Source organism: Diaporthe citri (genome assembly GCF_014595645.1).
Source record: "Diaporthe citri strain NFHF-8-4 chromosome Unknown scaffold_10, whole genome shotgun sequence".
NCBI classification, from domain to species: domain Eukaryota; kingdom Fungi; phylum Ascomycota; class Sordariomycetes; order Diaporthales; family Diaporthaceae; genus Diaporthe; species Diaporthe citri.
Genome location: NW_025064855.1, coordinates 1,972,141 through 1,994,156, shown reverse-complemented (window position 1 = coordinate 1,994,156; position 22,016 = coordinate 1,972,141). Strand labels below are relative to the sequence as shown.

Sequence of the window (22,016 nt, the reverse complement as noted above, 5' to 3'; positions counted from 1 at the left end):
GATCACTCAACCCTCCAATCGTAGATGTAGAGACCCCTCCGATGAGTATTTTCAGCCTGGATCGCAGGCCATTCGGATCTTTTTTCCTATCTATCCCTCTCCTCTGTGGCCGTTCTGTAGTTAGCCTCAATGCAGCCACTGACTCTCTGATTGCCCACCTCACCACAAAACCGCCCAAGATCTGAAGGTTTTGATAGGCCTGAAAACACTTGAGCCTGCCAAATTGCATACGTATCTCAGTTGAGTCTGAGAGAGGTGATACTTTTCATTTTTTTTTTTTTTTTTGGGAATACGGTGATTCGCACCTGCAAAAACGGAGGGTACACCGGTACATCACCACCTCACCCAAAACCCACGCCCAAAACCCATACCCAACACCCTTACCCGACACCTACACCAACAGTAACACGCATACACCCAACACGCATACACCCAACTTATATACCCAATTGATATACCTAATTCAATTTAGGTGTAAGGTATTAGGTGTAAGTAAATGAATTAGACCTAGGTGATGTGTTCTGATTAGCTATGGCTATGTTATAAGTTGATATACCGGTGTACCCTCTGTTTTGCAGGTGTGAATTTCCGTGTTCTTTTTTGGAGGGGTCTTTCCCTGTCAGTTCACTGACCCTTGCTGTGGTTTAGGCAGCTGCCACTAGCGTCGAGACCTCCCTTGCACTCACTTATTGAAGCCTCATTTGCTTCGTGCTAGAAATGCGGGCGGTCCACCAATCCTCTCACATTTTCATTCTGCATTCATTTGATTCCTTCAGATTAGAATACCGTTGAACCACATCGCCCTCCAGCCAATACTGCACAAACACCATGGCCAATGCTTTGAAGCAGAAGATGTCCTTCCGCTTTGTACCGTAAGTACAGATTTTCTCCTTTCACGGTTCCCAGTCTGTTGTGTTTTGGAGCATTCCAGAACCCATCACTTCAGGCTTCATAGCTAACATATACCAGCAATAAAAATGAAGCATTGACCGCAGAAATACGAAACTTCGTCCAAACGAGACAAAATGCAGACTTGTCCCAAGAAAGTGGAAAAGACCCAAATGAGGAACTGAGAGGCCCGCTGGAAGCTTTGCTGCAACAACTTTACATGCACATCCGCGACTTCGGCAGCTATCTGGGAAGTGCCTCAACGCCAGACAAGAGGATCTTCGCAGCATGGGAGAGTTTCCTGGGCCCCATCAACGCTCTCCTTGAGATAGAACCCCATGGTCATCTGATTGCAGCACGCATGACCTTGTACCTGGCCGAGGCTTACCGGCAGCACGGCCAACTCCCTACAAGGCTGCCAATGTTGGAATCAAGCGCTAAACCGATTGGATTGCGTTGCAACTTTGCCATTTCTCTCGACGATCTTTTGCTATCGTGCCTAGCCCAGATATGGACTCAAAGCGACAAACGAGAAATGTTCAAGTGGGCCTTTACTGACTACCCGGTCAATGCCTGTAGCTGCGACATTGCAGGTGGCAGCACTTGTCAAGACTTTGCCGGCCCTGGCAACTCAGTCAAAGAGTATCATGAACAGCGCAAACGAGACCAAGTCAAGACCGCTTGTATAACGGACTCGGCAGCCCTGACGCCTGAGAATGGCGTACAGCCTCGTTGGCGTTGGAAACGGGCAGAGGGGGACACGGCACAGTACCCGCGACATCGAGATTCTTCCCGGGCCGGCTACCAAAAGCTTGCGGATGGCGAGTCTATGCTCATGTGGCAAGATATTGGTTCAGATGGTCCGATTCGAGAGTCTTTCCGCTACACTCTCGTGGACCAAGACACTGGAAAAGAAGTTTCCCGACACCGTGCCGTTCTCCGCCGATCGCGGCAGTTCGTCCTGGACGCTCGGAAGATCGCAGAGTGCCACCTCGCAAGGGACAGCGAGCGTCTGGCACAGATGGCAATGGCGAGGAGGTCCCTACCAGCTGAGCTGCAGCTCATGGTGTTTGAGTACCTGGACGAGATCCAAGAACACCCATACGTTGGCAAGCTTGACCTCTCTGCCGTCTATCGTCCTTTTCCCGACACCAGCCAGAAATGCAGGGAATGCACTGGTTGCGCTAGGAATCCCGCTGATAGAATGGCCAAGGACACTTGCCCCCTCAAATCCATCACCATATGGAATCTTCCTCTGAGGGTGTTTCACACTTTTCATCAAAACGGTGGCGGGGACTGGCAACTCTGTACTCACATGGATTGTGCTGGACACCATCGCGATGCATCTTGGCAATTGCGAAACGTGCCAGTTGAGAACCACCTGAACAGCATCGTTCGAAGCCGCTGCGGCCAAGGCCTGACCATCGGTGACATTGGGCTGGGGCCCTTGGACCCAGCGCAGCTTCCGACATGGGCAGAGGATTCGGCCAGAGGACGCCGGCTGTTCAAGAACTATATAGACGACGATGAGAACGGGGATGATCGAGACGAGGCTCGCTGGTCAGGCATCTCTGGGCTCGCTGGTGTCATGATGCACAGCAAGGCACTTTTGGGTCTTTACAACCAGTATGGAAGCACTTGGAGAACCACCGAGGACCCATCTTGGCTCCTTGGACGGACGCGGCAGGAAGAGTCCAGAGCATGTGCAGCACTTGTGAGGGATCACGCCCGTTGCGAATTTTGCTAGAGTTGGGGTCAGGTCTGCCCATCACTGCAAGTCGGTGCCTACGCAGCTGATAATGCGTTTCATGGAATCGGCAAACAGTTCGTGACCATCGGTTCAACACGCAATACACTTTAAGCTCACTTTGCCGAGGGGGGGGGGGGCTCATGGAAAGTGTGTCTTCATAGAAACTGCGCTGACGGCAAGGTATGCGCTTGCTAAGAGGACGAGTCTTTGTGTTTGAAATTGCTCAACGGTGCTGAGATTCTTCAATCAGACATGGTGGAATTAATAAGTGCAGCCTCGCTAATTTCAGAGATGGATACCCTTGGAGGCCGTGGAGCTATCGATGCTTAGGCAATCAGCTCTGTCCCGTGTCGCAGTTCAATAGATTCAGACTCTCTGTTTTTCCAAAATTCCACTCACAGCTCTTCATGATGGTGTAGGGTGTACTGGCGTGGCCGGGTTGCACGTTTCGCCGAATGTGAAGCTCTCTCGGACGTCGGCATCTCAGTAGAATTGGTGGCAACAGACCAGGAGGCTTTAACCATCATCTCGTCCAAGGAACTTGCCGCTGTGGCATTGTCAACCTTGAGTTTCAGCCACTGTTGATTCTTGACGTTCGCATCCTCTATCCACTCGTTGGAGCCGTTGGCGTATACAAAGTTGTATCCGCCGTCGTTGCCGAACTCGAATAGCTGTCCAAGACCGTCTGCAGCATACAGCATGGTGAGGGGATCCCATGAGAATCGTGATGTGTTGTACGTGTAGTAGAGATATGCCGCACGAACCGGATCCCTCGCCGGGCCACGAGCCATCAGGTCACCTCCGCTGCTGACGTTGCCACCGAGCTCGGCACCGGAGAAGACCACAGGGCCCCTCCAGCTGTTGACGACGTGCGCCGTCGCCGAAGGGCCATAACCCCAGAAGTTGAACTCGTGTCCGCTAGGGTAGCCGCCTCCCATGACGACCAGCTCAGCGACCTTCCTCCCGACGAGCTCCGGGCCGGTGAGCTCCGAGTACGGGTCGCCGGACGAGTTGAGCAGGCCGGAGAGGCTGTTGAGGAACCCTATCGACGCGATGGTCACGCTGCCGTCCGCCGCCTCGCTGAGCGTCTTGCGGTAAAGAGCCACCGGGTCCCAGGTATCGTTTTCTACGTGGCCCCACCGCACGGCGCAGTCGTCGCAGCGCCACTGGTACGCGACCTTGGTGGCGAACTCGCCCAGTGAGTATGACCATGTGTCGATAAATGTTTCGTTAGAAATCGGCCTCGAGATGCCGATGGGGACCTCGCCTTGGCCGTAATGGGAGAGGATGGCGGATGCTGCGAGGGCTGAGTAGGAAGAGGGGTAGTTGATGTTGACGGCGAGCAGGTTCACACTGGGACTGGTAGCAGCAAGAAGGAGGGCCGATGCATCACTGAAGCGATCAGCCATATTTAGTTCAAATTGCACACGGTGTTTGGCGACTTTTCAGGGGGAACCGCAAACAGAGACTTGGTAACTCACTCGCAGTCGCTAAAGAGATCTGTGTCGATGATGAGGTTCTTGTGGCCTGCAGCCAACGCTGCGGTGATGCCGAAGAAGGGCAGCGAGTCCTGAAGAAGGCGCGATGTATGCATGTTGCAGGAGATGTTCAGTGTCTATATGACATCCGTATGTGATTTGAAATCTAGTCTCCAGGGTCCCGTCGTGAGCAACAGTAAAGATAGGGCGATCACAACATGGTGGTAGGTGTGGCTGCTGGTGACGAAGTCGACTTACCAGGGTTGCAACCCTCGCCAAGGGAATGCGCATGTGTGCGGCGACGGAATATCACCATGTACTGTGTTGAGAGTAATTGGACGACGGCGCCGAACACACTCGACAATATATACAGAAATTCTTAGGGACGGTATCTTCAGAGATTACTTTGCCGGTATCGCCTTGGAAGTGGGGTTGATTGTCATATCTACACCCTGATCCCTGAATTTTTCGTACATGAGTACCTCTACGGCATTGATATCTAAATAAATACCTAGGTACTTATTTCTACAACTAAAACAAGTGAGGCTTAATTTCATCATATAAATCTTCTGATTATGTTCTATTTGAAAATGCAAGGTGCAGCGGATTCTGATTGGTTAGAAAAGCGTCACCATACTAGTATAGGTTAAGGTGGTACCGACATTGACAAAGATTAAGGACGTATACTGCACTCACATTCTGAGCACGGCGATGCATGTGTTGCAATATAATTTAAATGCTAGCCTGTTCCAATTCAAGGAAGTCATGGCATGCAGCCTCTCCATTCCGAGGTTTGTCTCCTGTATTGAGCTTTCTCTATTTGGAAAGCACAGGAGAGAAGCGCACGGAGACCTGCGTGGGGTGACTAGGAGCTTGACGATAGTTCGGCAGGCTCAGTCGAATTCTACTTCACATGAGCCGGGCCAAGCCTTCAGAAATTGTCGTTTACATTCCCAAGCTAATTGCAAGCTCGTCGACTTGATTTCATAAATGTGTGTATTCGACCTATAAATGATATTCCAGCTTCCACACCTCAGATAGTAAATCCGCCGCTAGCAAGCTGCCTGGGCTCACCCGCCGCATCAAACGTGCCGTTGGGCAGCCTCTTAATAGCCTGCGCGGTGCTCGACCCGGGCGCCACCCACTGGACCGTGTGGCCGAGGCTGGCCATGAAGGCGGTGGTGGAGTTGTCAAAGGCGTACTCGAACGACACGGCGTTGGGGCTGAGCTGGTCGTGAAGCCTGGGCTCGGCCAGGGCCTCGGCGGCGCTCATGTCGCGGTCGAGCGCGTTGTGGATGATCTGGGCCGTGGCCGAGATGATGCGCGAGCCGCCCGCCGACCCGCCGATGAAGAAGAGCCCGCCGTCCGGGTACTCGAGGATGGTTGGCGAGATGGACGACAGCGGGCGCTTGCCGGGGCGGATGAAGTTGGCCTCACTGGGCTCGTAGCCGAAGGCGTTTGTGGAGCCGGGCGTGGAGAAGTCGTTCATCTCATTGTTGAGAATCACACCAGTCTCGGGGACCATGACGCGAGAGCCGAAGATGGTGTTGATCGTCGTGGTGATGGAGACGCTCAGGCCGCTCTTGTCTGCGGCGGCAATGTGGGATGTGCCATTGTCGGAGAGAACCTCGATGTTCGAGGGGTTGTAGTAAGAGGAGTTGAAGGTTGTCACGTCCGAGATCTTTGAACGGATCTCAGCAGCCGTCTCCTCGGAGAGCATGTCGGCTTGGTACTCGGTCAAGTTGGGCACAAAAGAAGGGTCGCCAAGGTTCACCCGCAGCCCGTACGACCACCTGAAGGCCTCATCAAGGCGATGGGTGCTAAGGTTGATCTGGGCGGGGTCGCCGAAGCCGTCGAAGCCGTTGATGATGTTCAGCATCGAGAGTGCCACCTCGCCGCCGGAGGGAGCGCTGCAGGCAGTCGCCTTGTAGCCCCGGTAGTTGATGTCGACCGCATCGCGAATCGCAATGGTGTAGTTGGCAAGATCCTCCAGGGTCATGGTTCCGCCTGAAGCCTGGAGGGCGTTGATGGTTGCGTTGGCGATGGCGCCCTCGTAGAAAGCGCCCGCCCCCTCGTTGGAGATGGTCTCCAGAGTGTCAGCATAGCGCTTGCGGGTCATGGTCTGGCCCAGCTGGACGATGGTGCCGTCGGGGGCGAAGTCCACGGCCCACGACGGGTCCTGGGTGAAGAAGTCGGGCTTGGTGATGGAGGCGATGTAGCGGACCGTGTCAGCCGTGACCTCGAAGCCGTTGCGGGCGACCTCGATGGCGGGCTGCATGACCGTCTTCCACGGGAGACTGCCGTACTTGTTGTGGATGTATTCAAGCCCTCGCAGCTCGCCAGGGACGCCACTGCACGCGGGTCAGCGCCGGCTCATGTCCAGCGGGACGAAGGGGATTTACTCACGCTGCGAGACCACCGTAGAGGCTCAAGTCGGTTTTGTTGACATACATGGTCTCAAAGTAAGATGCCGCGGCAGTCTCTCGGAAGTCGACACACTCATAAGTCCCGTTGGGGCTCTTGACGAGAGCGAACCCTCCGCCGCCAATGTCACTATGGTACATGCCAATAACACCAACACAGAACGTGGTGCCGACCATGGCATCGATGGCGTTGCCGCCCTGCTCCAGCAGCTTGATGCCGATGTTGCTGCATACGGCGCTCTCAGAGGCGACAGCCCCCAGCTTGGCGTCGGTTGAGTTGGACTCTGGGTATGTCGTAGGAAAGGCGGACACGAGCTGGGAGAGGCCCAGGCCCAGGCCCAGGCCCAGGCCCACAAGGCTACGGATGGCCATGGCAGCGAGTGTCGACGGGATCGACTCAAGGGACCTGAGAGAGCTAAGGAGCTGCTGGCTTGCAGGCTGGATGAGCCTGAGGAGCTGCGGATGCCGGTGAAGAGAACGAGAGAGGGCTGGGCGGTGGGGCGTGTGTGTGCATTCGCGGGATGTTGGGCTTACTGTGCTCAAGTACTTCTAGTCGGTCCCAGCCCGGCCCAGACCAGCTCGTCCCGGCCTGCAGATATCTGCTCGAGGTTGTGTTCCCCTGCATCCTGCTCTCGTGGGCCGGTCCGAAAACATGGATCGTGCATGAGACATTAATTCGGGTCCCGAAATGAGGGATCGCAGCATCCTGACTCTGACACGGTGCCTATCAGTCGTGCGTGCTCCTGTTGCTCCTACAAAACGTACAAGATTGTCGTAAGCCCTCAGCTTGTCAACGGGAGCGCTTGTAGCGGGAGGTGGGCGTGGTTAGGCCCAAAGCTTATCCGGGTGCAGAGTGGACCAGCGTGCAACCTAGACCATGCCGGATATTTGCAGGTCACCCCCCCCCCCGCATCTCCCTTGCCAGGAACCGGCAAACGCTGATTGCTACAGTATCTGTGCAGTTGAAGTCTAGCCTAATAAGTCGAATCCGGGGCCGCTAATGCACCGTGAATGTGCTGCATGCAAGGTTTGCTATTGCCGACGGGCATGTCCTCAAGCGCTCCGATGTTATCATGCGCGGAAACCACCAACACAATATGAAGAGAGAGAGAGAGAGAGAGAGAGAGAGAGAACAAAAAAAAAAAAAAAAACATCGACACTGAGGCAGGGGTAGAGGCTATTTCTGTTTCCCAAGACCTTTCAACTCTGTCCCGCTAGCTCCACCGGTTCCTCCTTAGAACGCGAATGACTTGTGTAAACCCTGGGCGGACGGCGATCTTGGCCGGTCGCGTGCTCTCCAAGGGTGGGCACATGAGTCTCTTCCCTCGCTCGTCATCGGGCCAAGACCTTGGAATAAGATTGTCGTGGTGCACAGGCATAGAGTAGCGGAGCCGCATGCTCACAAGCACAGCTACTATTTTTACTGCCTACTAGTCTTCTAGCTCATGGCTTGGTAATTACTAGGAAGCCCGTAACAACTCGACGCATTTCCCCTTTTCTTGTCCCTATGTACGCGCATTCGCCAGGGCACGATCGACAAATTCTACCTTAATTACGCGCGCGCGCTTTGAGATGATTGTTACGTATGCGCCTACGACACGGATGATTGATCCCCGGCCACTTGATTGCTCGTCTGTCGAATATCCTCACTTCAGACGTCTCGAATTTCCTCGAGCTCATCAGCCGTGCCACGTACACAGGATTATTATGCTTGGATCCAGAGCTCACCATCAACCGATCTCAGTCTGCGCTTGCTAGTCCATACTCAGCATTTACATCAGCAAAAGCGGATAGACTGTGTACCCCAGATTGCTTGATGCTCAGGGGCTGGCACAGGACGGCCCGTTGGGCAGACATTTGGGTTGCGACTGCGAGCTGCTTGGGTATCTCGATATTGACAATCTCCGTGCTATAGTCAATGCCTCCTCCGGCAACAAACCTCATCGTTCTTGAAGGTGTCTGGTGGTGCCATCGATGCGACTCAACTCCGTCATCTGGTCTTCAAAGAGGCACGTCCCAGTCCGATGAGTGTCGACACACATGTGTGAGCTAGACAAGCCACTTGGGGGTTTTACTGTCAGCCACTCTTGCTACAACAATGCATCGTGAAAGAAAGTGGTTGGCGCACTGTTAGTTTGCTCCGCGCTCACCACCGTCGGCGCGTTCCGCGGAGAGAACCTTGACGGACCAAGTTACCTGCTTCAATATCACGGCAAGTAAACTCTCGATGGTGCATTGTTTCAACTGGGGACAATACACGTATTCCCAATGAACTGTATTATGCACGATCTCATATCGGAATGGGCGGATGGTGCGCCCGCCTCGTCATGATTGCCGACAAGAACACTTACTCTTTGCCCAAAAGCTTGCCCGTGGCACAAGTCGAGCCGTCAATGTTGGAGTTTCTCGTTCAAATACTGCTTGAGCCACAAATCCTAGTCCGCCAGGGTGTTGTTCCAAACACTTTCCACGGTCACCCTGTTGACCCAATCACCCGCTGTCTGGCTCCCGCCAATGACCCCGTACCCGACTGTCTTGCTTTCGCCTCGCCGCAAGAAGAACCCGTTGTCGTCAAAAGCGACGATCGTGTCCGGGGAGTCGTCGGGGTCCAGAGCAAGCCAGGTCCACGCGCTGTTCCCGCTTGTCGCGGTGACGGTGAACTGATCGGCCTGGCTATCGTAGCTGACTTTCACTCCCGGGTCTTTAAGTGCCGCGCGAGCCAGAGGGGTCGGCGTCCAGTAGTTCGTATGGGTGAAGGTCTTGGTGGCGTTGGTATTGGGAAGTGTCCCAGTGGCGGTGAGGTTCGCCACAAAGACGGCATCCGTGCCATTCTGAGAGCCATTACCAAAAATGCTGCTGATGTCAGTGGTTGCCAGAAGGGTGCTGTTGAGCGGGCCGATGGTGAATTCGGTCGTGCCCGGGCTATTGACCTCGTCCCCGGCCCAGTCTAGCCAAGCCATGCTAACACTCCCATGCACCTCTGTCCAGAGGTCACTGACAGCGTACACATTCAAAATCCCGCTGCTCACATTCCACACTGGTGCAATAATGACATTCTTGAAAATGTCCTTGGCGACATAGTGAAGGACCTTCCATCTCCCGTCGTATTCAATTCCAGCCCATGTCGGGGCCTGCCAAATATCTTCAAGCTGCCAGTATAGGCTGCCTAACTGCCTCTCCGGCAGCCCGCTCCCGGCACGGTAGTATTGGATCTGGCTCTTGTAATAGTCCGCCTGGAAGATCTGAGTTGTGTGGATCCAGCTGGAGAAATTCGCCAGGGGCGCTGTCTTGTCCGGGACGGGGTAGTACATATCCGCAGCAATGGTCATTTCTCCCATACCCTTCGTGCTGTTGGCAAAATTGGACGTGTTGAGCCCTCCAGAAGGGTAGTGGTGGTTGCGGAGCTGAATTGTGGACGAATTGAAGTGCAGCTCATCCGGCGGCAGGACAGGGAGCCAGGAGTCCACGGACGCCATGCTGTGGAAGCCGAACTCATTGGCGAAGCGGCCTTTTGGGTAAGTCGATATATTGAACGCTACTGCTGCATGATAATTATAGTGGTCGGTGTCGCCGTATATGCTCCCGGGCGTGGCGTTGTCGTACCGCTGCACGATTGGGATGGGGTTGCTGAAATTGAGGGAGAGGTATCCGTTGGTTGTGCTTGATGGGATATATGTAATACTCCGCGAATTTCCATAGACTGCCGGCAGGAGGGTATTGATGAAGAGCGTTTCATATTCGTGCAGATATCGGTCGTACTCATCCGGGGCGGCCTCCAACACCTCAGGTAATTCAAGGTTCTCGAGCTCATTGCCTCCCGCCCAGAGTGCCAGAGATGGATGATGGTTGACTCGTCGTACCTGATAGACGGCTTCTTGCCTTGAGTTTTCGAGAAAGGCTGGATCCACTGGGTACAGAGCGTCGCCAAACTCGAACTCGCTCCACAGAAGAATCCCCATCTCGTCCGCAAGGTCATACATAAAATCAGGCGAGTAGGCGCCGGAGGCCCAGACCCGGAGCAAGTTCTGATTCCCCGAAATGACGGCTGAGAAGAGCTGTTGGATTCGCTGTGGCGTTACTCGCGGCCAGAAGGCATCTGGTGGGATGAAGTTGCTTCCTTTGGCGTAGAACTCGTGGCCGTTGATCTCAAAGTGCCAGTTGTTACCCGGTGCGATACCCCGATCGAGTTGATCTTGGGTGATCTCGCCCAAATTGAGGACTATAGTCCTGAAGCCTGTTCGCTTGTTGACTGAGGCCAGCTCCGAACCCGAGGCAGAGACAATCTCAACACTGATGTTGTACAGATCCTGGGGACCCAGGCCGGACGGCCACCAGAGCTTGTAGTCAGTGCCACTCAATACAGCCTGCCCAGTAATAACGTCTCCTCCGTTGGTGACGTTTGTAAGCTCCCCGTTGCTCACTGTGTCATTTGTCACCAGATCAATGACCGAGTATCTCAACTTTGCTCCCTCTGGTACCGTTCCCAACACGTCAATGCTGGCATTTAATACCCAGTCTGCCCCTTGGTCCGGAGGAAGGTTGGGTAGCTGGCCCACGCGATAGATATCGAAAATCGAGTTTCTCACGCTCAAATCTTCCCCCTGTAGTTGGACGAGCCAAGCCTTCTGCCATATTCCCGCCGGTGCAAACGCAGGGCCCCAGTCCCACCCGAAGTCAGACTGCTCCTTGCGGATGAACGGGCGATGAGGGAATTCGAACAAGCCCTCGACTCCCCAGGGCCATGTTTCAGCGCCTGGTTGCGAGGCGAGGTAGGCCGCGGTCCCCGGCGCGCTGAAAAACTGAACCAATAGCTCCGAGGAGCCCGCCACAGCCGAGCAGGACTGGAGGATGGCAGATACGTCGAAATAGTACTGTCGGAACTGGTTATCTGTGCTAGCGACCTTTTGACCGCACAGCCAGATATCGGCAATAGTGTCCAGGCCGTTAAAGAGCAGGTATGTGGTGGCATTGCTTCCAGCAGCGGGATCAAGCTGGTCCCTCGGGATTGTAGTCGTATAATTCCAATTTGCCCATGCCACCCACCGCTGGTTGAAATCATTCAATCCGTCTGGTCTATGTTAGTAACCTACTGCGGAGCCTGAAGTAATGTATTTTGGGAAATTAGAAAACAAAACAGGCGGCGAGCCGTAACAGGAGAAGGCCAATACTGACAGTAGGGGTCGGCAATAACCTGGGCGGCTTGCAGATCTAGGTGCACGTGGGATGGGACGTTGCCCGCGACGGAGATATTGTATGCCCTGTTGGATAGTGTCCATTTCTGGGAAGAGAGGTCGATTGTATTGCTGCTAGAGCCAGTCGGTGTGAGGATCAAAATCACAGACCCCAAGGCCACGCCTGCTCGGGTGATACTGTTGGGAGCACGCATGGCGACAGGCAGTGATCTGCATCTACTGGTTAGGGTGCAAGGTATCGTGGGGAGCAATGGATAATAGGGCACATTTCTTGGCTACGACCCGTTGGGTTTAATAGATAGAACTATTGCCGTGCAGCGAGGCCCGCGGGGTTCACTCCTGCCATCGCTTTCTCCAAGTCGTGTCGGTTGTGGGCCTGGACTAGGCCGCTATGTAGCTCATGAGCACCCGAGTTTGGCGGTGATGTCAGAAGCCGGCAAGTAAAATAACGCGACGTTTGTAATACCACCGTACTCAATCAGCCGACGGCCCATCCCCGGCCGAGCAGACGCCGGCACTATGTCGGGAATTGGCATTCAGTGGCTCCTCGTACTCGACCGTCTCCATGAGTTCAACCAACTCCATGATGGTCTTCCTGCGGTCAAGCTCAGGGCAAAGCACACCCGCCTTCTCAAGCGCCTTGAGGTAGTTGTAGTGAGCTACTACCCAGCAGGCGCACTTGTCACTGTGCAAGAGCCAGCCGTCATGACCCCGAATGACGGACCAGATTTTGTCGCTGACCTTTACACGGAGCTGATTGCGCATGGTACGAATCTTGGCTGCTTTTCCGTCAGCACATGGCAAGGGGAATACCAAGGGATGCAGAAAACTTACATGTGACGCGTGCAGGCAGATGGAGATGCAGATACCACTGTGTCCTTTGGCTGTGAACCAGGGGGCTGTACTCAGAAATGTTTCCAACACTGGTTCTCTGGCACAGCCATTTCGTCGCGAGACCCAAAACCCTTGGAGTCTTCGAAAGCGAACGTAGGGAAGATGACCTTCTCGAAGTCGGTTTGGGTATTGAAGGTGGCGAAGCTGGTCTCGCGCCACCTGAGAAACCACGAGTCAACCACTGTTCGGTCGACATCAAACTTTCCTTTGTGGCTCTTGCCAACAATGTCGAGGTTGGCCAGTGCAAGAACACCCCAGACGTCGTCAATGTCTGCCTTGAGGAGCTCGTGAGGGAAGTAGACGTCCACGTCCCTTGGACCAAGAGTCGGAACTGCCCCACCGTCGCCGACGGTGACAGACTCGTTGTTTGTGACTTGTCCCTCGACACTGTTTGCGTCACCCTCGTTGGAGCCGCCGCTGTTACTCTTACGATGGTGATAGGCCTGGTGGAGGCCGCGGAGAACGATCTCGACAGCGACGATAGTTATGCCGGTGTCCTCAACGTGCGTGTTGTTTGGCTTGAAGCCCGAAGTGCCATTCATGTGACGAATGAATGCTTCCCAGTAGCGACTGATGGAGATGGCAGCGGCCAGTACCATGAATTCGGTTTGTTTGGACTCCACAGGCCCGCGTTGGACGACGCGGACCATAGTGTCTGCGTCCTGGTCGAGGAATGTTGGTGCCATCGTCAAACGGGTCGCGCAGAAACGGCTGTTGTCTGCTCTGCTAGATGGAGAGGTGGGGGTTAGAGGATCGTCGGAAAGTCGCGCCTTGTCAATGATTTTGCTCGCACTTGGGGGGGGGGGGGACAGTCCTGAGAAAAGAGAGTTGTGAGGATTGACGTTTTGGAGGGTTTTGAAGGAAAGAAAGGTGCTCGGTGCTCGGTGGGGCGTGTGCAGGCGCAGGTCCCCAGGTGAGCTCTGGGACGTCTGCAAGCCAAAGGTCTGGAGTCCGACAACATGAGGATGGGATGAGGTGAGGTGGAGCTTGGTACTGGTCAGTTCGAAAAGGCCACGTTATAATCACAAGTATATCAGCACGTATCATGTCAATAAGCTCACAGTCCGAGCAAATTATGTGCGATGGATAGAGCAGTACCCGGGTACTCTGTTTGATATTCCTCTCCTGAGTCACACTCACTTGCGAATCTTCCCAACTGTATCAAAACTTTATTCAAAATGCAATCTGTGATATGACTTGTGTAGCCACCTCATCCTCGGCTTCCCCAGCTTCTGGCAAACCCTCACTTTCATCACCAACCGTGACCTCCACCGTGACGTCCTCACCATCGACAGAGTACAAGAATTCGACGGTATAACTCTCATGCAGCGGATTATGCTTCATGTCTCCGTTGATAAAGTCGTCAGCCAGACTCCTCGTCTCGTCCCAAGACCTTCCAAAAACGACATCATACCGCCCGCCCCGCATCATGGTCACGTCCTCGCACTCCGCCCCGTTGGGCTCGACGAGCTGCTTTTCGTACTCCACTTCCACGTTCCTGAGGACTTCAAGAGCTTGGGCCCACGTTCCGCTGAGGAGACGGGTGCGCTGCAGAGTGAGGAAGTCGAGCCTTGTTCCCGACTCCTTGAGCTGCGCAGCCAGGCGCTCCAGGTCGGACAGGTGCAGCGCGAAATCAGACAGGTGGATGTCACGGAGCATCCTCCAGTCTGGCTGTCCCCAGCGACCCAGAGAGTCCGCGTCAGGAAGGAGAAACGGCCCGAGCCCGGATTGTCGATCGGCGTCGAGCCCGCCGTCAGACCATCCGCCGTCCAGACGCATCCAGCACCTTTCCAGGCCACCGCTGTTCGTCATGGCCGAGATGAAGCTATCAAAGGCGTCAATCTCCTCCGAGGAAGGCGTCTGCCTTATGCGCGGCTTCATTTCCTCCTGGTGTAGAAAGATGAAGCTTTTCAAGTTCATCCTGTTGATGGCCGTCCCCAGCTTGATAAAGTCGTTCATGCTGACCCTCTCAAACAAGGGGTAGTATTGCTCTGCGCATGTGTTGGTCTGCATCGATATCCTGTCAAGCCGTGCTCCGGCGTGGTGGATCGCAACTGGAAGCCTGAATACAAGTTCAATTGGAGGTTCGCCGAGTTGCCGATCTGTGGCTTCATCCCATGACATGGGCTGCACAAGCGATTCCATGTCCACGAGGCCAGCGTATTCGTCGGTTTCTGGGAAGAACGAGCCACTCTGTTCGGTACCACCGTCCTCGTGCGAGCTCTGATACTGTGGGCGCTGAAAGTCGTGGAACTCGATCCCCTTGGCCTTGGGCATCCGAGACACGGCTGCTGCAAACCTCTCGATGAAAGCGTCATTTTGTCGAAGTCGTTCCTGGTCCTCAAAGCGTAGCCGGTAGAGCTGATGAGCGATATGCAGCAGTTGAAGGTGCCTCTCCACTTCGCTTTTTTCTTGCTCGCCCGAGTTTCTGCGCCGTATTGCCATACAGTCCTGATTGGATTTGTCAAAGTCGACGCTCCATGATCCAATGGAATCCTCCATGCCTTGGAGGCTGACGCGACCCCATGTCTTAAGGATGGCTTTCACATTGGCCAGCACCACCGCAGCCTCCTGTCGTCTCTCGCTGAAGCCCTCGGCATCGGCATCTTCAGCAGCTTCCACGTCCTCCTTGTACCGCGATGCTAGGCCAAACACCCGGTTGACTGCATGCCAGGCAAACCGTCGGACATCGTTTGCATAAGTGGAGGTATAAAACTGAGTGACGAGTCTGACAATGTGGACACCATTTCGGATGACGGGATGCCTGGAGATGGCCTCGAGCTTCTCCAGGGACTCGGAATTAATCCCATCGATGCGTATGAAGTGAACTAGCAGGTGGGAGCTGCAAGCTTCAAATCGGCGGCACACCAGCCTGACACTGGCTATGTCTCCTGATGAGCTGGCGAAGGATGTGTGGTGTGCCTTATTGGCTGGGTTGTGAGTCTTGACCGCCCTGAATATCTCAATGAGGAGCTCATCCGGGAGCGAGAGAATGCCCATAGGTGAATGGCTTTCCATGGTGATGTTGACGGTCCCAGAGTGGTGGATTTTCTGATTTTTGGGTTCTTGATCTGAGTCTAGGATTCCTTCCCAATCGGCCATGCGCAGTGGCAGTAATGTTTCCTTTGTTCATGTGGCGCTCCGGATTTATCGCCGGCATTATGTATCTTAAGCGCTGCGCCCATTTGTTTGTGCTGGTCGACTTGTTGGTCGTGCCCCGGTCGTCACGTCTTGGCCCCCTATTTTTATCACCGGCCGGGCGGTTGGTCACGGGCTGGTCACGGGCTGGTCGCGCCCGCCTTTGCCCACTCCGACCTCTGTCTCACTGACACCAGCCTGCATTTCACCAGGGTCTGTTGGTTCGATTTCGTGCCAAATTGTTTCGACCTGTTCTCCATAAGCCAGCGGTGGCCTTCCCACCCAAACACGGCCCGATCGCGAGTCAGTCATACCATTGTCGTCATCAAGTCTGAGTTCCCGAGGGATAAGTCTCTCACATCCTACCTTTTAGACTGCAACGTCCGAAACCCCACCCGAGGATATTTACCGTTTTCCCTAATTCGCGTGAATCTCAAACATTCAGCTTCATGGTTGGCTTGATAATCCAACCTGAATCCGGCGGTCAATCACAAGCGCACGCAAAGGCGGCGGCCATAATAGCCAGCACTTGAGGTACGCTTGCTCGTATCAATGCGGAGCGATGTGGACAACATGGGAGACATGAACCCCAGGCACCCTGGATGATACGGGACCACACCATTTAGGAATGTGGTGCATGAACATGCTAGCAAGATTCCATGTTCGTCTCGGTACACCATCTGGCAAGCCACAGTGAGGATGAGTTTACTGGCGTGATTGCAACCAAGTAGCACGCGCGATATCTGGCCCAAAGAGAAGTAGTCGCCCAGAATGAGATTACTCCTTGCTTCAAGATATTATCGACATGTATGCTCTAATGTCGTAGGAAATTACCGTTGAATTCTTCCGGGTCAGTAAACATTGATGAGGAGGCACATCGAGTAAAATCGTTTCCGGAAAGGGAACACGGGGAGCTTGACAACAAGCATTTCCAACCGTCCTTTGTGGTGCATGCAAATATAGATGATATCGCCACTGGTGGCCTTTCACTCGATTGCCGTGTGTCGGCGTGGTTGAGATGAGGCGTCCGCCTCTTTGTCCACAAAGAGTCGGCAACGTCTCTCTCCAGCCACTCAAGAATCTGGCTTCCTCAAGAACACCGGGTTTTCCTACGCTATTCATCATCTTTATCGCAAGATATTCAATCAAACCACCTGAACGTTTCTTATCAGAGTGACTGAAAATGAAAATTCGCAGGCTGATATGTGCCATCGCCACGGTTGGCATAACCACGGTCAACGCAAATTGTAATCCTTTAACAGGTAAGACAAGACATCATGCCGGACTCAGGACCAACATTATCCCATGGCTCTTCTTACTGACTTTTGATAGAAACCTGTGCTCCTATCCCAGGGATAACCTCACCCCTTCGCGTCGACTTCACCAAGCTTGCCACAGCAGACGTTCCGACGAACGGCTGGACCATCGCAAACTACGCGACCTTCCGTACAGACAGCAAGACCGGCGGTGTCTTCCCTATTGAAAAACGCTATGATGCACCGTATATCTGGACCACTGGTTACTTCTTGTACGGCCACGTCGATGTAATAATGCAAGCCTCCCCCGGGGCAGGCGTCATCTCCTCGGCCGTTCTCATGTCTGATACCGCCGATGAGGTCGACTGGGAATGGAGCGGCAATAATTATGCCCTAAAGAAGCCCACGGTGCAGACAAACTACTTCGGCAAGGGCATCACGGGCAGCTACGACCGCTCGACATTCGTGACTCCGGCGTTCGAGATGACGACGGGACTCCACAAGTACGGCATAGACTGGACGGCCGAGAGCCTGACGTGGACCATCGACGATAAAGTCGTCAGGACCCTATACAAGAAGGACTGCGACAACGGTGAACACCAGTATCCCCAGACACCATCGCGGTTCCACCTCGGCGCCTGGGTTGCAGGTGATCCATCCAACGCCCCTGGAGTCATACAGTGGTCCGGTGGTGTGACAGATTTTAACAAGTTGCCGTACACTGCATATGTGAAGACTGTGAACCTTGAACCGTCATCAAAGTGTGCCTATTTCAACTATACCGACAAGAGAGGTTCCACCGACAGCGTCAAGTGCTTATCCGAGCTGCCCAAGTCTTTGTCTTCAGTCGTCAGCTCATCCGCACTCAACACCCTCAGCGCGGCTCCACCAGCACCAGATACCACCTCCAACACCATCAGCACCACAGGATCTTCGTCGTCGAGCCGAGTTACGGGTGGCACTACTACAAGCAACACTGCCTCCAGCCACAGTACTCAGACAAGCGGAGGTTCGTCCTCATCGAGTAGAATCACGGGCGGTACGACTTCGACCAAATCTGCCAGTAGTCAGAACACCCAGGCCAGCGGAAGCTCCGGGTCTGTTCAGCTCACGACAAGCACTGTTTTCAAGACGACCGTCTTCTCAACAGTGACGTCGTGTAACACGGCAGTCACGAACTGTCCTGCTAATAAGCCTCTGACCTCGACCGTGCTCGTCACGGATGTCGTAGTCGACTACACCACAGTCTGTCCGGTCACCGAGGAAAAGGGCCAGTCTTCGTCACAGAAAAGCCCATCTACGGGATCAGGATCGAAGCCAGCATCCTCAACAGCAGAACAAACAGCTATTTCGTCGGGGCCGGTTGCACAGAATGCCGCTTCGCAAACAACATCATCATCCTCGAAAGGTCCGTCCCCCACATCTTCGAGGCGTTCCACCTCTTTGTTGAACGATCCAATCTCTCCCTCATCAACTAGCTCTCCTGCGTCTTCGAAGAGGACTACTTCGAAGGGTTCCTCCACGTCCTCCTCGAAAGGTCCATCCTCCTCAAAGGGTACCTCCTCCTCAAAGGTTACTTCCTCCTCGAAGGGTTCCTTAAAGGGCACTTCCTCGAAGGGCTCCTCGTCAAGCACTGCACCGGGAAAGACAAATTCAATAGTCGGCCCCGTGAACCGCCCAGGCTCGCAACAATCGTCTGCTTCTGCTTCTTCCCAGCCCCCAACGAGTTCTCACGATGGGTCTGGCACAGTCACTGAGTCGCAGTCTGAAAATCCCGCGACGGTCTCCACCGAGCCACCTGAACTCACGACCTCTACAGTCTACAGCACGAACATATACACCGTGACCTCATGTGGAGCAGAAGTGAAGAGCTGTCCGGCAAGGTCCACAGTGCTCTCAACGGAGGTTGTGGTGGCTTATACGACCGTCTGCCCCGTTTCCAGTGAATCATCAGCACCGTCGAATGGTTCCCCGGAACCTTCTTCGGGCATTCCAAGCGCAGCTCGTCCGAATGATAGCTCCCCGCCACAATCGCAATCTACATCGACGTTCAAACCTCCCAAGGACGGTTCGCAGCAGCAGACCTCACAGGCGGCGTCTCCAGGCAATCCCAGCACGCCTCATCCGACTGAGAGGGCCACGGCAGAGTCGCAGGCTTCGTCGACAGTCATACCTCCCAAGGATGGGTCAGAGAAGCAATCGGATAAACCGGCGTCTTCATCCACGGTCATTCCTCCAGACGACGAACACGAGGTGGAGTCTTCGACTTCGCTGACTGGGTCTCACGCCGCGACTACGTCAATGGAGTATGGCCAGTCCAGTGCATCGCTGTATAACACAGACACAGACGTGAAGGCCTCTGAGTCATCGACACCACCCGCCACTCTGCCAACGAACAAGAAGGGCGATGCCCCTGTGGCGCAGAACCATGCCATCCCGGACACGGATAGCTCACAAGTCGCAGGAGAACATGGGTCCACAGCTCCACCAGCAGAGAAAGGGCACACAACGGGAGCGCAGTCGCCTCCAGGAGCAACACCTGCCCCAGATGGCTCTGCGCCTGCCTCGACACCAGAGGCAGGAGCAGGGGACTCGCACTCCTCCACTGGCCTTGTCCATCCTGTGCCAGCTGGCGATAGCGAGGGCGAATCAACCACCAGGAGCACGATCACCCGGACGACAACAGTCAGGCTGACCAGCACGCGGCGATCGACCTCGACCGTCTACAGCGCGTCGGCAACGATCATAACCACCTGTGCGCCAGGGAAGTCCGGTGCGGACTGCTCCACCATCTCATCAACCACCACCTTCGTTGTATCAAAGTTGGTCACGCCCGTGCCCTTCACAACAACGAATGTGTACGCAACGACAGAAACCGTCGACGTCACCCCTGCGGACAGCGGCGTGTCTTCCGCCGCGGCTCAGGGAGCGTCTGGGGTTGCGGGTGCCGGTACAGGCACAGGTCAACAGCCTGCGGGAGCAAAGACGACAACTCTAGCAACGATCGCTGGAGCAGGACGAGCCTTCGAGGTAGTCCCCGGGGTGTTGTTGGCGCTTGCCATTGGTGTTTTCTTCTTTTAATTGGCGATCTCACGTGGAGGGCATTACTTAAGAGTATAGAACGATGCACGACTCTGATTCATATCTGTGCAATTTCAATAACATGACGTTTGGGCTGCTCCTACATGACGAGTTCCCTTCCGCTAGTGAATTCAGTGATGATGTTGAGGATGTGCAGGTAACATTGCTACAGGTTGGTAAACAGCCATGCATCACCTGTGGATTGGGCACATGCAGATGGGACGATTATAATCACTTCTAGAGTGCTTCCCCGATTTTACTCAAGGAGGGAGATTGAGACCAAGCACTTCCATTGTGGAACTCGTGCCTCCAAAGTCCCTTTGCAATACTGCATGATTAACAAATCTCGGCTGTGGATGAGACACATTTCAACGAGACGTGATTGACCATCCTGCATTTCCGGTATGTATTGCTCGAGAAGTTGTTGACAACAGTGTGCGCTCTGGAAGGCTGAGCTCGTGATCGAGCACGTGGTCAAGCGCTTGAAACGTCGTCTCGAGAGCATGCGCCGGGTCGAGGACAAGTCGGCCGAATCGGGCCCATATCTGTCTCAATGATGGGTTTGATGTGATCAATCACGGCCAATCAAACCCAGGCAGCGAGCGATGGGGATCGGGCGTGATGGGACGGCCGCCCAGGGATCGGCTCCAGTTGTGCCTCGCCATCCACGCCGACGGGGGCGAACTCGGACTCGAGTTCGTTCCGTCCAGAATGGGGAGCTTCTTTCAGCTTGCCGCGGCACTGGCCGACCTGCCGACACAGCGCAGGGAAAGCTCATTGGCAGCGGCTGTTGCGAAGACGTCAACCCCCCAGTCGCAGCCCAGTCGCAGCCGGGACAATGTGCGTCGCAAGATATGGGGCTTGCGCGGCTCAGCTGGCGGGTGGCGGGCGCAGTTGACAGGCTAGGGAGGGTGGCGCCGGGTGGTGCAGGTGGTGCAGCTGCGGATGTGCAGAGGCATCAGGCCAAACAGCTTGACTGCCAGATAAGGTTCGTACTGCCCAGGGAGATCAGAGTAGGCTTTTCTGGGTGGCTGGGCCGAGATCGTTCACCAAAGGCTTGTTGGGGTTGGCAAGTCCCGACGTTGAAGATCGTTGTCAATGCGTGTTCGGGTGGGTATTCGGCTCGGTGCCGAGTCATCTGCTGCGGCACACTTCGCAGGCTTTGTCTGGCTGGATGGCTGGCCGTTGCAAACAAAGGTCTGGCAGTGTATGAGCAGTGGGGCAACACTTCTGACAGTGTGGCTCCCCCCCGCCTGCTGCCCGCTAGCCCACCCTCGATGTTGCATCTCGAAAGGACGTGGGCCTATGGATTGGATCGGCCAGGGGCACTGGGGGGTGATGCCGCAATGAAAAGCCACCTACGTATTGGCACGACCGACTTGGAGTTCTGCTGATCAGCAATTTGCCCCTCAGACGTGAGCAGCGAGAGCAGCTGCAGCAAAGATGACAATACCGTAGGAACTGAGAAACCTGGAACCATGACAAGACCCGATTGACTTGATCCGACCTGTCTGGAGGGCTGCGCCGTGATTTGTCCGAAGTCGACGCCTACGACAAAACAGGCCCGGAACTTTATGCTCGAAGAGGCAAAGAGGAGGGCCAGATGCAGAATGGTCGGCCGAGGCGGAGGGTGGTCAGTTCGAGAGACGCGGCTTCAGACACAGGCCTCTGCACAGCCTCGACGGGTTTGAGCTACAGGCTGGCACACCGCACTGGCTGAACGGGGCCCATCACGCCAGCCATGCCCCCGGTTTCTGTGCGTCGTACGCAGTCGTAAGTTGCTGTACCCATTGCTTGTAGAAGACGAGATGATGCGGTGAGGGCTCCTGGCACACGATCGCGACGTCAAGAAGAGAGCAAATCCAGATGGAGAGTCCAGAGGAGAGGGCTCAGAGTGCAGCTGCCACACTGGAAGT

At 54.8% G+C, this 22,016-nt stretch overlaps 7 protein-coding genes across 7 annotated transcripts; 2 read left to right on the top strand and 5 right to left on the bottom strand.

The window, feature by feature from the left end:
* Nucleotides 1-828: 828 nt before the first annotated feature.
* INS49_003751 (uncharacterized protein) lies at nt 829-2,606 on the top strand (the record flags this gene model as incomplete). The annotated part of the gene is made up of 4 exons (XM_043164541.1): nt 829-872; nt 970-2,024; nt 2,259-2,514; nt 2,576-2,606. 4 exons carry the CDS (start codon nt 829-831, stop codon nt 2,604-2,606), a joined length of 1,386 nt encoding a protein of 461 aa, XP_043019306.1.
* A 427-nt stretch (nt 2,607-3,033) lies between these two features.
* Nucleotides 3,034-4,232, bottom strand: INS49_003750 (uncharacterized protein; the record flags this gene model as incomplete). The annotated part of the gene is made up of 2 exons (XM_043164540.1): nt 3,034-4,030; nt 4,120-4,232. 2 exons carry the CDS (start codon nt 4,230-4,232, stop codon nt 3,034-3,036), a joined length of 1,110 nt encoding a protein of 369 aa, XP_043019305.1.
* A 917-nt stretch (nt 4,233-5,149) lies between these two features.
* On the bottom strand, nt 5,150-6,911 carry INS49_003749 (uncharacterized protein; the record flags this gene model as incomplete). Its single annotated transcript, XM_043164539.1, has 2 exons — nt 5,150-6,467; nt 6,523-6,911. 2 exons carry the CDS (start codon nt 6,909-6,911, stop codon nt 5,150-5,152), a joined length of 1,707 nt encoding a protein of 568 aa, XP_043019304.1.
* A 2,063-nt stretch (nt 6,912-8,974) lies between these two features.
* INS49_003748 (uncharacterized protein) lies at nt 8,975-11,925 on the bottom strand (the record flags this gene model as incomplete). The annotated part of the gene is made up of 2 exons (XM_043164538.1): nt 8,975-11,607; nt 11,712-11,925. 2 exons carry the CDS (start codon nt 11,923-11,925, stop codon nt 8,975-8,977), a joined length of 2,847 nt encoding a protein of 948 aa, XP_043019303.1.
* A 280-nt stretch (nt 11,926-12,205) lies between these two features.
* INS49_003747 (uncharacterized protein) lies at nt 12,206-13,311 on the bottom strand (the record flags this gene model as incomplete). Its single annotated transcript, XM_043164537.1, has 2 exons — nt 12,206-12,510; nt 12,654-13,311. 2 exons carry the CDS (start codon nt 13,309-13,311, stop codon nt 12,206-12,208), a joined length of 963 nt encoding a protein of 320 aa, XP_043019302.1.
* A 487-nt stretch (nt 13,312-13,798) lies between these two features.
* Nucleotides 13,799-15,625, bottom strand: INS49_003746 (uncharacterized protein; the record flags this gene model as incomplete). The annotated part of the gene is made up of 1 exon (XM_043164536.1): nt 13,799-15,625. One exon carries the CDS (start codon nt 15,623-15,625, stop codon nt 13,799-13,801), a length of 1,827 nt encoding a protein of 608 aa, XP_043019301.1.
* A 1,321-nt stretch (nt 15,626-16,946) lies between these two features.
* On the top strand, nt 16,947-20,657 carry INS49_003745 (uncharacterized protein; the record flags this gene model as incomplete). Its single annotated transcript, XM_043164535.1, has 6 exons — nt 16,947-17,025; nt 17,096-18,028; nt 18,307-18,427; nt 19,038-19,969; nt 20,477-20,502; nt 20,550-20,657. The coding sequence occupies 6 exons, from the start codon at nt 16,947-16,949 to the stop codon at nt 20,655-20,657; spliced, it is 2,199 nt and encodes a 732-aa protein (XP_043019300.1).
* Between the last annotated feature and the right edge of the window lie 1,359 nt (nt 20,658-22,016).